General features: G+C 34.6%; 3 protein-coding genes and 2 long non-coding RNA genes across 5 annotated transcripts in view; 1 reads left to right on the top strand and 4 right to left on the bottom strand.

Moving 5' to 3' along the window:
- Positions 1-555: 555 nt before the first annotated feature.
- On the bottom strand, positions 556-5,344 carry LOC128159788 (E3 ubiquitin-protein ligase TRIM71-like). Its single transcript, XM_052822989.1, has 2 exons — positions 5,172-5,344; positions 556-2,692 (listed from the first exon to the last, which is right to left on the bottom strand). The coding sequence occupies exon 2, from the start codon at positions 2,667-2,669 to the stop codon at positions 1,017-1,019; it is 1,653 nt and encodes a 550-aa protein (XP_052678949.1). The 5' UTR covers positions 2,670-2,692; positions 5,172-5,344; the 3' UTR covers positions 556-1,016.
- LOC128159789 (uncharacterized) overlaps positions 556-13,086 on the bottom strand; it is a 30,712-nt gene continuing 18,181 nt past the window's right edge. The window contains exon 3 of the mRNA XM_052822990.1: positions 556-1,045. Within this exon, the coding sequence (XP_052678950.1) occupies positions 1,017-1,045 (29 nt within the window). The 3' untranslated portion in view covers positions 556-1,016. The remainder of the gene's footprint in view (positions 1,046-13,086) is intronic.
- On the top strand, positions 6,709-10,714 carry LOC128159816 (uncharacterized). The gene is made up of 2 exons (XR_008240180.1): positions 6,709-7,328; positions 10,260-10,714. It is a non-coding gene; the product is annotated as an uncharacterized LOC128159816 (long non-coding RNA).
- On the bottom strand, positions 7,461-8,736 carry LOC128159808 (uncharacterized). The gene has a single exon (XM_052823014.1). It carries the CDS (start codon positions 8,493-8,495, stop codon positions 7,962-7,964), a length of 534 nt encoding a protein of 177 aa, XP_052678974.1. The 5' UTR covers positions 8,496-8,736; the 3' UTR covers positions 7,461-7,961.
- LOC128159826 (uncharacterized) lies at positions 8,887-9,867 on the bottom strand. The gene is made up of 3 exons (XR_008240189.1): positions 9,744-9,867; positions 9,172-9,528; positions 8,887-8,997 (listed from the first exon to the last, which is right to left on the bottom strand). It is a non-coding gene; the product is annotated as an uncharacterized LOC128159826 (long non-coding RNA).

The following is a 13,086-nucleotide window of genomic DNA, read 5'->3' as shown; positions in this document are numbered from 1 at the left end:
ACTTTGCCAAAAATAGTAGGGGGGGGGGCTAGCCCGGTTCCGACGCCTATGCTTCTTGTGACCTTTGACCTCATCCACTTGTCAGCATGTTTAATCTTCATAATGTTAACCAACATCGATGACTAAAATCTTAAAATACAATAGTTTGACAGAACACTTACTGACGTATTAACCTATTGACCCATCAACCTTTTGAACTGGAAATATACAGGGGTCTTGCTATAACAATGGGCAACCTGCTTACAGGGTATGGGTAAAATAAATCATCGATCCATAACCTAAGAAGATAGCTCACTTCTTCGATGGGACCTGGCCATTGACAAAGAGGATGTTTTTTTCATCTCAGATGCAACAATCAGCATTGCTTCAAAATAGTCTTAGAATTAAATGTTACAGAGTTTAAAATTTCCAACTGATAATACAAACATTCAGACATTTTGCTCCATCCAATTAAATCTGAAAATTTTTTAATATTTAACGCAAATATTTAATTTGTAATAAAACAACAAAATCCCTTTGATTAGGTAATAAAAATAATTAAAACATAAGATCACATAATTGTACACAAATCATTTATTATACACAATAATATACACATCCAACAGAATGACATAAATTAAATGGTTTTTTTTTCAAACATTCACTTGTTCTCATTCTTGATATACAATGTTCATTAAACAGAATGTTTGATTGTATTCTTTTCAACTTTTAATGACAAGCATATATATATACACATGTATATATAATAGTTTGTTTGGAAAGTAAAATATTTATGCTGTCATTTTTTACCATTAAAATCACTGCACAAAAACAATGAGTTTGTTACGATTTACATAGAGAAACTAAACAATAGTATTGTTGGTATGTAAAGAATATATGAAGGTGTTTATTTATTAACATAAACTAATTATATAATACAGATAATTAACTGTTATACACAAACAAGTATAATATATATACAGTCAGTTTGTCAACATGTAATACATATAAACAATGTTACACTGCTGTGTAATGTTCTACACATATTGTATTTTCTTCACTTTACCTGTCCACTCAGCCACAAAGAGGTTGTCTCTGGTGTCCACACATAAACCCCGTGGAGTCTGTAAATGACAGTTGTCAATGTAGCGGAGGAACTGTCCGTCCTGATCCAGGATGTGGATACAGTCGTTGTACCAGTCTGCTGTCAGGATCCGACCCTGGCTGTCTGTTGTGATGCCGCGTGGATAGAATGATTCCTTGGTAGTAGAGGGAGGACCAGTGTAGGTAAACCGGAGTTTCCCGGCCTGATTGACCACCACTACTGCACGGGCGTCTGACACACAGATATCTAGGTTCCTGTTCTCACTGATGTATTTAATGTATTTACCAGATGAATAGAGAGGTAGTCTTTTGTCGTCGTACTGAATACTTTGTTTCTCTGTGGAGCCAGAGTAACACACAACTTTTGTTTGTTTATGATGATCACTGTTCATGACAACCAGGAGGTCACCAGAGGAGGTACTACAGACATTGAGAGGTCTCCACCCTTGTAGTCTGATCACTGTCTGTATCTGTGTATTCTTCACTATGTTCACAGTTCTATCTCTGTAATCAGTATAAACTAGATCCCCACTCCTTGTCACTGCTATGTCCTGTGGATGGTACCCTGACTTGGTTTGGACTGACTTCACTAGTTCCCCACGGAGGTTGTAGAGTCTCATGATTTTGTCCTCACCATGCGTCCACATCTCCTCATCACTCAGACAGGACACACTGAATAATGATACTCTATACTCGGTGTCTATCTGTGTGATGATCCGTGGTACATCAATGAGCGGTCTGTCTGGGGGAGAGGACTCAGCACCGGGAGATTCCATGGTGTAGCCATGTTCTTCTGTTATGATAGATGACGCTGACAGAGAACCAAACTGTTGATAAAGCTGTTCTTTGTTGATCTTCTGAGGGGTAAAACTTGGTAAGGACACTGTGAGTTTAGGAGGCAATCTTCTGAATTCATCATTCCTGGATTTGTAGGCAGAGACACGGCTGACATCATTGGAGTCCAGTAACGTCTTTAGTTCAGTAATGGTCTGTGTGATTTCAGAAATGGTGTGTTTGATTTCATCTTCCTGTTTGTCTAAGACAGCCAGGTGTTTGGTGTCCGTTTCCTCCATGTTAGATTTCATGTTTCTGATAATGGTGTTTATTTCTCTGTGCAAGTCTTCTCCATGTTTGTCGATTTCTGTTGTTAATTTCTGGGAGTTTTCATTCAGAGCAGATTTTTGGACTTGGTTAATGGATGCAATCTCTTGGTATTTAAGATTAATGGATTTTTCTAGTTGTTGTAAATCTTTTTGAATTATTTCTTTCTTCTTGTCCATGGTTTTAGATATTTCAATAAATTGATGGCCGTTGTGTTCTTCAGAGGAAGCACATGTTGCACAAATAGGAATGTTACATTGCTCACAGTAAAGTTCACATATTTTTAAGGGATGTTTTTGACACTTTGGAGTATATCCCCTCTTTTTAAATGGTACCACTTTGTGTTCTTTGGATTGATCAGATAAATGGTCCCCCTCACAGGCTTTACACAGATATTTGTTACAAATGACACAGTACATAGGGCGGCCCGGGGTCTCACAGAGATGACACCGTAACACATCCTGAAGATTGTACTCAGGGTCCATGGTCAGACACTTTTATTCATGTTCTGAAAAATCAAACAAAATTTGGTTTAATTATATATACAATAAAACTTACATGTAATAAGTGAGATGAGTTCAGAAAAAGTCTTAACAGAAATGTTTCTATCATCTTCCTTCAAATAACAACGCCATTGTTAAGGACAATTACATTATCATTTTATTTAAACTTTAGAAGTTTGAAGCAGTGAATCTCTTTTGAAACTCAACTCTCAACTTCATTATTGAAAGACAGATTTATATAAGGAATAAGGAATCATTCTTTGAGTATTATGAGGTGATAATTTCCGTCGGGGCGTGATCAAATCCAATAAAGCCCGAAGGGCTTTATGATAGACCGACCGAAATTATCATCTCATAGTATTCAAAGAATGATTCCTTATTACTTATATTTATATAATTTTAAGCCATCATACGATTATATATTTAAATATAAATAAGCAAACTGCTGGCGCCTCGATTTGGCGTCATTTGTTTTATGGGTTATATAGTACAAAATTGATACGTAGTTTTATCACAGGCAAAGACACTGGAAAATGTAAATACCGTATATGAATATGAGTTATAAAAAGTGCATTAATTTTGTCTTCGTAAAAATCTCATAATAGATAATTGCTTTTAAAACTTACTACTGCATCAAATGAATTCAAACAATCTTTACTATTAAAATATATTGTACACATATATTTGTTTGCCTTTTTTTTTACTTTAATTGTTGTAAATTTTGTTACAATATTTCATTATATTAATTCTAAATAGTAACATATTTAAAAATATATATATTTTTGTATAAATTTTTAAATAGAGTTTTCATTAGTTACTAATAAATATTTCATTCCTTTACAGTTCAGATTTTATTTTAATAAACAAGCGGCCAATAGGCCTTGACGGTCACCTGCATGAGTACCACATACAAACTCGTTTAAGTCTCATATATATGTATTTAGTGAAGTTTAATTCTGGAGTAGGAAATTTATAATATTGTACAGACCACCTCCCTGCCTGAAATCTTTCAAAAAGGACAATGAAACCTATAACTTTTGCAAAAAACTTACAATCATAATAGAGTGCATGACCTGATATTGAAAAGATGCAAGATTCTGATATAAAATAATGTCCCCATATTTGTTAACTTTCAAGAAATATTTTATGTGCATATGTTTTCATAAATAAAATGAACTCTTTCCAAATGGTTTTACAACGTCTTAATTTTGATAGACAGCTTCATTCTTTCTCTTTTTTAAATGTGTGAATTTGCTTATTTCTTTCATAGAAATTCCTGAGCAGAATAAAATAATAAGACAAATTTATAACCCCACCTCAGCCATAACCCTTGCCTTACATGTATATGTAGGTGACATTATATATCATCAAAGATGACAGCTTAAAGTTTTTTTTCTAAATATGCAGTCAGTTTTTATTTTGTGTCAGCATGCAGATGTTTTTTAAATATTATATATATTAAACTAATTGACCATTTTGGCCACACCTTGCATTAAGAACCTCTACCCTATACACTAGATGAGTGTTTTGGCCCCGCCCTAGATTCAAATCCCTTCACTTGGAGACATGAAATTTAAAAAAAAATGATAGATGGCTTTTTTTCCTTCTTTATAATAATGCAGTCAGCTTTTATTCAGTATCAGCAGAAGTAATGATGACTATTTTCTTCAACATTTAAATGCTTGAACACTATATGACTATTTTGGCCCTGCTCTAGAGTCAGAACCCCTACCTCGGGGGACATAAAGTTTATGATTTTCATAGTGGGCTTCCTGGTCTAAAACATTCTTTACTCTGTGAGTTTTCCTTTCAGGTGAGTGGGAGTAGAGAATATAATTTTTAAACATTATATGCTTTTACACTAAACATCCACCTAGGCCCTACAGTCAAAACCCATACTCCAGGGGACATGAAATTTATAATTTTAGTAGAGAACATCCAGGTTAACATAATTACTAAGTCAGTTTTTCATAAAGATGTGTGAGAGTAGAGAAGAAGAATTTAAAACACAATATGCATTAACTCTATATGGCTCAAAATTTTGGTAGAGGGTTTCATGTACATCATAACCATGCATTTTCCTCATACATGTATGTATGGGTGTAGAAAAGATTTTTAAATTTTTTTAATTTATTGTTAATTTAATGCAGACATGCAGTGTCATGCAGGCACGACGGAAGACGCACACCATATGACGACGAATGAAGACCATTTGCAATTGGTCACCTGAGTGACTCAGGTGACCTAAAAAAAGCTACAGGTTGCTGTTTTTGTCTATTTTTGTTATTCAAACAAAAAATCTGTTCATATTTTCTTCATTAATTTTCAATTAATGTAAGCTGATACATTTCAGCAATATTCATTGATATAGAACATTTATACTCAATGGAAACAAATTAAAGATTATAAGCATTAGATTTAAATTTTCAACAATCAGAAACTAACAGCTGACAATAATTAATGCATTTAACGAACTATACACACCTTTATACAGGCCTTTAACTCAAAATGGCGACATATCTTTAATGTTTACCATTTGTTCACACTTCCTTGTTGATGGTTCTCCCTGGCAGCCTGTAAAAATCACGTGATTGGTTTAAATAAAACTTCCGAGTAACCCCAAAACGAGATTCAATACATCATGCGCTGATCGGGGTGGGGTGGGGTGGGGGGGGGGGTCCGAAACATCCCCTCTTTTCTTTTTTTTTTTTTTTCATTTCTTAGTTATACATAGTGAAATTACCAAAAATATCCACAGGCGCCTGTTTTAGACAGGAGGTCTATTTTCTATACACAATAGAACAACTAGCCTACTGTATGAAACAAGCGTTAACAGGTTAAGCGCTTGTCAAAAAATATCCCTCGTACCCCCCCCCCCCCCCCTCCCCGGATCCGCGCATGATACTTCGTGCTACATGTAGTTAATTGTTAAAGGACAGTTAAGATAATCTTATTCATCTGAATTAAATTGAAAAGGTTGATGAGTATCATGATAAACATGAACTAGCCGACAGAAATGAAGTCTGGCTTATGAACTTCAACATAACGTTTGACATATGAATTGATGTTATCATATGTGTGTGATCGGAAGAACACTTTTGTGACTCCAATCTTATGAGTTGATATATAAAATTAAACTCCCTGATGTGTAGGTCTCTATATCTCTTCTTCCAGACCTAGTTTTTCTCCGACTCCATCGCGTCTACTGTCGTCTGTTCTGTCTGTCTGTTGACTGGTCCTCTGTCTCTATAAAAGAGGAACTGGGTGGTTTCGCCCTCGTTACACTCTGAGAGTTTCGCCCCTGATTAAATACAAGTAATAAATCATGTAAATAATTGAAGCATAGATAGGTTTTATCCGATTACCTGCAATTATAGGGCCTATCTTTAAGAATCCGTAATATACTAGCCTATCATTAATTATGGATTTTTTTTCAAATAGACAAACCAAGAATTTATTTTGCGACAGTTTTTTGTCAATCTGAGTCTTGCAAATATATATATATATATATATATATATATATATATATATATATATATATATATATATATATATATATATATATATATATATATATATATATATATATATATATATATATATATACCCAAAGTCTCTTTTTCAATGAATAATAAAAAACTTTTAAAACACTGTTTCAAAATATTTCGACCGACTGATGAAGACCGGTAACACGGTCGAAATATTTTGAAACAGTGTTTTAAAAGTTTTTTATTATATATATATATATATATATATATATATATATATATATATATATATATATATATATATATATATATATATATATATATATATATATATATATTTGATGCCAGTAAATGTTGCAACATATAACGTCTAAGTTATGAATGCCCCAATCCAGGCACGTAGCATCGGGAGTGGGGTGGGGTGGGGGTGGGTAGGGGCCTCCCCCCCCCCACTTTTTCACGCAGCGCAGATTTTTCTTAAAGAACTCGACCCACAAACCATGAAAATTGGCCTAGTTTCAAATATTGAAAATTGTACCATTATATACTCTCTAGAATACGTGCTTCCCGGAAATGTTTTTTTTTTTTTTAATATATATCTCTCATAGTTTTCTTGTATAACGTTGTTAAATATGGTGTTATAAATTGTCAAGTCGGCTTATTTGCATGAAAATGATCATGATGCACAGTGCTGTGTACATGCATATGCATTATTCAGCAAATGATTGAAAGATATGTGTGCAGGGAAATCAAAATAAATAAATGTGTTAATAATTTTGTCTATTGCAATATGCTGCGTTAAAATTACAAATAACAATATGGTTAACATGTTATATCGAGGGTAGATAAACATGGCTGACGCACTAAAAAGCAATTATAATCTCAATTATAATAATTAAAATATTTGTTTATTCAGAATGTATAATTAGAAAGGATTAATCTGTAATCAGTTTTTAAACTCAATAAATTATTCAAATTATCCTTCTGGGTGCTCTTAATTGATACACATGGACCATACATGTATGTGCACAGTAACGAACTGAATCGACACCGCTTCCTGTAAAAACATTGTCGACTCGAATTTACTCGGGAGTTTTTGACAACAACATTTGCAGCGATCATCAGTATTCTAGCTACAATCCACATGAAAAGTGTAAGTATTTTAACATCGATATTTTCTTAATTTAATTTGTCTATTTGTTATGAAGCTTATAGCTAGTAGGTTATTTTTTATAAGCTTACTGATCAAGTCAGTCAGTGTCGATAAATAAAACAAAACATATGCTAATTCTTAATCATTATATTATCCATAACCCAGAAATAACTAATAACAACGATGATGTGTATTCAATTGATATAGATAATATTTGCGAGGAAAGATGAATAAATTAAATGCCAGTAGGTCATGGTTGATTATATAGCTTATAAAAATTAATTACAGGAGTAACAGGATATGTATGAACATGCATTTTTCCTGACATTACAGTTATTACAATTATATCAACAAAGTATTTGAGTAATAAAACATTAAATTGCTGCAGAAATAATACATTGAATCATTTACATATCAATTGTTTATGCATGATACAAGTGAAATTTAACTCTCTCTCACTCTCATCAATAAAATACTCTCTCTCTCTCTCTCTCTCTCTCTCTCTCTCTCTCTCATATATCAGTACAGATTAAAAAATGAAACAAAACATTAGTTTCTCAAAGTCAACATACAATGAGAAAAACCCAGAACTGTACACTCAGGTAAATGTACAACTTAAACTGGACATACTTGTCACACATCTATTCCTCTTTCATCACTTTCACTGGAGCTGTCAGAGTCATCCACCAGTGTGGCATCATCAACAAACTCCCCCCAGTCTCGCACTCCCAGTTTCTCATCTCTTTGATGGCGAGCATGTCCCAGATACCAAAGGATGGCAGCAACATGGGAACACATACCCACAACACGAGCACCAGCCCTGCACTTGCAGTACCAAGCCTTGACTTCACCCTCACCATACTGTATCCACAATAGGTAGGATCTTGATGACACGTGACGACTCTGCAGTTTTACACGAAGAAGGCCTGGCTCCTCTCTGTGGACTTTGATGCTGCATTCTCCCTCTACATGTTCTTGGGCATAGGATGGTGATAGACGCAATTGGTATACACCGCATGTGATGGCTCCAAGTTGTTCCTCATCCATGGTTGGAAAGTCCAGTAAGTCATCAATCTCCTTCCAGCATACTGATCGTCTGTCCAGATGGTTTTCTTCTACATGTATATGATACTGAAGGGTATTTACTTGCTTGGAGAGAAAAACCATTTTTGCACCAAGGACCAGGTCTTCTTCAGTGTCTCCACTAGCAAGGGGTTTTAGGTATCTGAATTAAAGTAAAATGGAAGTAAGTAATGAGTATATCATGTGTGTATTTTTTAACTAAACTGTATTTAAAAAAATACAAGGCTTAAAAGTTGTAAGAAGAAAAATCCCTGATCTATTTGATATAACTGTATTACATATTCATAGCAAAATAATAGAAATACATGTATAATTGATACTCAATTTTTAAAAAAATATTTATTAAAAATTTATTAAAGTCTAGCAAGTTTTAGTTTTGATAAATTCATAAATAAAAGACCCTGTAGATTTTTATATATATTATCTTTATATATTTATATTATTTAGTAATAACTTGCCTATTGCAAATGGCACATACAATCCTGACAAAGTCACCAATGTAGGGAATTTGACTGGAAGGTAGGATGTGTCTTAGGTAACGCCATTGCTTGATCCTAGCGTTAGCAGACTCAACAACCCAACGTATCTGTAAAACATAATATGGAACATATAGTCATAATTATTAATAGGGTTTTCTTTTATTACTTAAACATGAATGGTACTACCGGTATTTAGATTAGTAGGTTATTTACATGCATTAATTTATTTTACAAATATATCTTATATTGAAAGATATATTGATACTAATTATATTCCATACCTTTGTCACTTATCGACGGGTGTTTGCATTTTCTGTAGACATCTGCTTATCTCCTTTGTTCACAGGGACCAAGCCCGTTTTAACATTAATTTCAATGTAACCATAATGGTTACATTGGAATGAATGTTAAAACGGGCTTGGTCCCTGTGCCTTTGTTCAGGAATGAAGGCATTTTGGCATTAATCCCCATCTGCTCCAGACAGTCCAAGGAATCCCTAAATCCACGATCAACCACAAATATGTCCTCCTCCTGTACCCAGCTCCGAATGTCCTCAAGGTTGCTGTGCATTATGTGGTTAAGGATTGTAGCATCATTGTTTCTAGCAATATAAGGACCCAGTACTGACACAAAGTAACCTGTTGTGGACACAATAATCTTGGCTTCACCAGTGGCCGTCCTTTGTGAAGACTGAATGACTGTCGTTGACACAGGGGCCAAGCCCGTTTTAACATTAATTTCAATGTAACCATAAATAAAGTATGGATACATTGAAATTAATGTTAAAACGGGCTTGGCCCCTGTGGTCGTTGAAACTTGAAATTGCCACGTTTGTGTATATTTATATAAGTACCATCAAGGACAAGTATTGCTGGCTGGGAAACTGTATCACCAAGAATCATCTGGGCCAGAGGTCTTGTGTGCTCCTGAATTATATGTTCCCTGGTAACATGTCCAAATCCCAGATTTTCGGCTACAAATCCACCATTCATCAGTGCTGTTCGTATTGATTTCACACCTCTATGTACACTGGATTTGGATAGGTTGAATAGAGTGGACAGAATTCGATTTGACTCCTCTCCTCTTAATTTCATTAGAAATATGGCTAAGGTTGTCTGCACTGTTCTTACTGGAGTGACCTTCACTTTCCCCTCAACATACTTCAGTAAGTTCTCAAAGGCTGTTTTTGGAATTCCAAGCAGACTTTGGTAATCTGTTGAGCAAGATTCCCGCGGCTATCATTGTCTAATTTTGTCCTCTCCTTCTTTAAAACCACATTCCGCAAAAACTTAACTAGTTCTGTGATTCCTGATTTATTAAACAAAGTAGAATCAGATAAAGGATTGAGATTTTCTATGTTCTGTTGTAGGTGGTTTGGACAGCAGCGAGCTCCAGCAGGGATGATGACCTCTTTAGTGATGAAGATGTGATGTCTTACACCTACTGGGACGACAACCAGCTTTGGGCCTTGGCGCTTGCACATGCAGCATGAAGCATGTCCTCTAGATGTGCTGGGAAATGGGAGAGGAATGCATGGAGGACTCGGAATGGAGGAGCTTCAGTGGATTGTGCTGGAACCTGCTGTACCCTGCTGGGGATACTGGTTTTCTTTTTGATGTGATGCTGGCACATACATCTGCATTTGTTACAGAGAAAGTCACTGTGTGATGGAGTCCTTCCTGTTAATTTGGCAATAAAAGCTCTATTTCTAGACAATATAATGTGCCTATCCTTCTGTCTTACTCTTTTAGGACAGTTGAAACAGCCATAGTGTTTTTGACCAGAACCTGGCATTTCTGAAATATTTATTTTAATAAAATACATTGTTAAGGGAAAATATAAAAACACACAGTTATGTATTAATCCCTGTCAAAAGTCTCTGCTTCCACCATTTTTTAAAAAATATTTTGATTATCAATCAATCATAATACCTTTTTTTTTTTTTTTTTTACCAAATTACCAAAATGAAGAGTACCCAGACGAGTAAGTTGAAAATGTGTGGAAGGTGTCCCAACTACTTCGGAATGAAGAAAGATTTAAAAATTTTCCATTATTAATTTGTTTTCTTTCATGTTAACTTTTCCAGGTAAAAATAGTGAAGAATCAAATTGTGAATGACAAAATTATAATTTTCCCCTTGTTTCAATTTGTCAGGTATTTGTACTGGTATTATCTTTAAAATTCATAAAAAATGGCTGGAAACTGTAACATGAGACAGACTATAAAATGTATACAAGAATATGTTGCAAATCATTTATAAATTTGCAAATTTTATGTAGCCTAACAATACCACCAAAAAAAATGGGGGGGGGGGGGGTCAAAATATGCTGATGTTTTGATATGCTGTTCATTTTCCTTTTTTAATAGATAAACATTCCCTGTTGTCAAGTTCATTTCCACAATATTGAATAAAGGTAATTGTACATTGTAGTATAAAGAAATTCATTTTCATTGGTTTTTTAAAATAGTTAAAATTTTGGATCCGCACCTGTAACGGATTCTAGTTATTGCCCTTTATTGAAAAAAAAAAAAATAAACAACAAACGTATATATCACAAAGAAAACAAGCTATGATTAAAATTAATAAACACCATTTATCTCTATGTGTTTTTTATCTGAAGAAGTCATTTGAAATTTTTTTTCTCGTCCTTCTGTATGAGTTTTATTGTCATTTACATGAACAAAAAGTGAAAGAATCTTGAATTAACGTTGGCCCCCCACTTTTCTGTGACCCTGTAAAAATTGAATTGAAAATAAGGAAATAAACAGTGAAATTGAAGTGAAAAGTATAACCCCCCCCCCCCCCAACGGATTAGGATTTTCAGGATTTGGGTAACACCCCCCCCCTTTTTTTTTTGCTTTTTTTTTTTGGATGAGTCTGCTCCCCCCCCCCCTCCCCCCCCCCACACACACACACACACTTTCAAAAACGATGCTACGTGCCTGCAATCAAATTAAAATTAGATCCTTCACGCTACCGTATTTGACGAGAGCGTGGAGGATCTAGTTTTGATTTGATTGTGAATGCTCACTCGTAAGTTATTTCGGCAGTTAGTCTTTATATATATATATTAGATCGTTAATCTTTCATGTGCTGATCCAACAACATCATGACATGCTATAGGCAGACATTAAATGCGGTTAAAACCTCTCGGGGCACAATATTTATAAAAATGTGATTGAATTCTTTTACTTTTTACTTAATAAATCGTATAATAATATATTCTTTTTGTAGTTTATACAATATATTTTATAGTGGAGCATAAATTGTGCAATTCATGACTACCATCCCCAGGGGCCATAATGTTTTGGGGTAAAAATTTTACAATTCATATTTTTTTTAACAAACTCTTCTTTGTCAACTGTTGGACAATCAGTGGATAAACAAGCACATGCTGATGATAAATGAGGAGGCTTCTACCAAGTTATGGCTACAGGGTCGGTGATTCTGATGTTGGAGCAGGGCTCCATTATAAGATAGTGATCGTTTAATAAGTATTCAATATTATTCATCAAGTCTTATCTATGTACCATTTGTTTTAGCAGACAAACGAAGCATAGTGTTATAATACATTTTTTTTCGAGAGGTGGACAAGCATAGCCTACATTCTGTCCACTTAATTCTAAATGAGCAGGCACGTAGCATCAGGGGGAGAGGGCCTGCCCCCCCCCCTCCCCCACTTTTTCTCGCACCAAATAGTTTTCTTAAATTTACATGGTAAAAATTGAATTATCATGGGGTTGCCCCCCCCCCCACTTTTTTGGGAGTATGTATAAAATTTGGAACAGACATGAGAGAAATCGAAGTAACAATTTATAAATCTACGCCAACCCCCCCCCCCGCCCCCCCCCCGCCACGGATTAGGATTTTGAAGATTTTGGGAAACTGCCATTTCCCTTATTTTTTTTTTTTTTTGCTTGTCAAGATTTTTTGGATGAGTCTGCCCCCCCCCCCCCCCCCCACACACTTTCAAAATCGATGCTACGTGCCTGCCTAGGAACATTCTTACGTCAAATCTTAGGAACACACATAGGTTAAATCTTAGGAAAGTTTCAAATTTTTTTTGTTTCCATTCATTTAAGAAAGTAAATTGAACTGAATTTTTATTTTTTTTAAAAGTATGAATTTATAGATAAAACCTGTCATTTATAATTAAGAAAAAGTTAAGTATTCAAAAAACAGATTCTGTACTTTA

This window comes from Crassostrea angulata, chromosome 8, assembly GCF_025612915.1.
Source record: "Crassostrea angulata isolate pt1a10 chromosome 8, ASM2561291v2, whole genome shotgun sequence".
In the NCBI taxonomy this organism is placed as follows: domain Eukaryota; kingdom Metazoa; phylum Mollusca; class Bivalvia; order Ostreida; family Ostreidae; genus Magallana; species Magallana angulata.
Note: the sequence above shows the minus strand (reverse complement) of the source record. Positions and strands in the feature narration are given on the sequence as shown.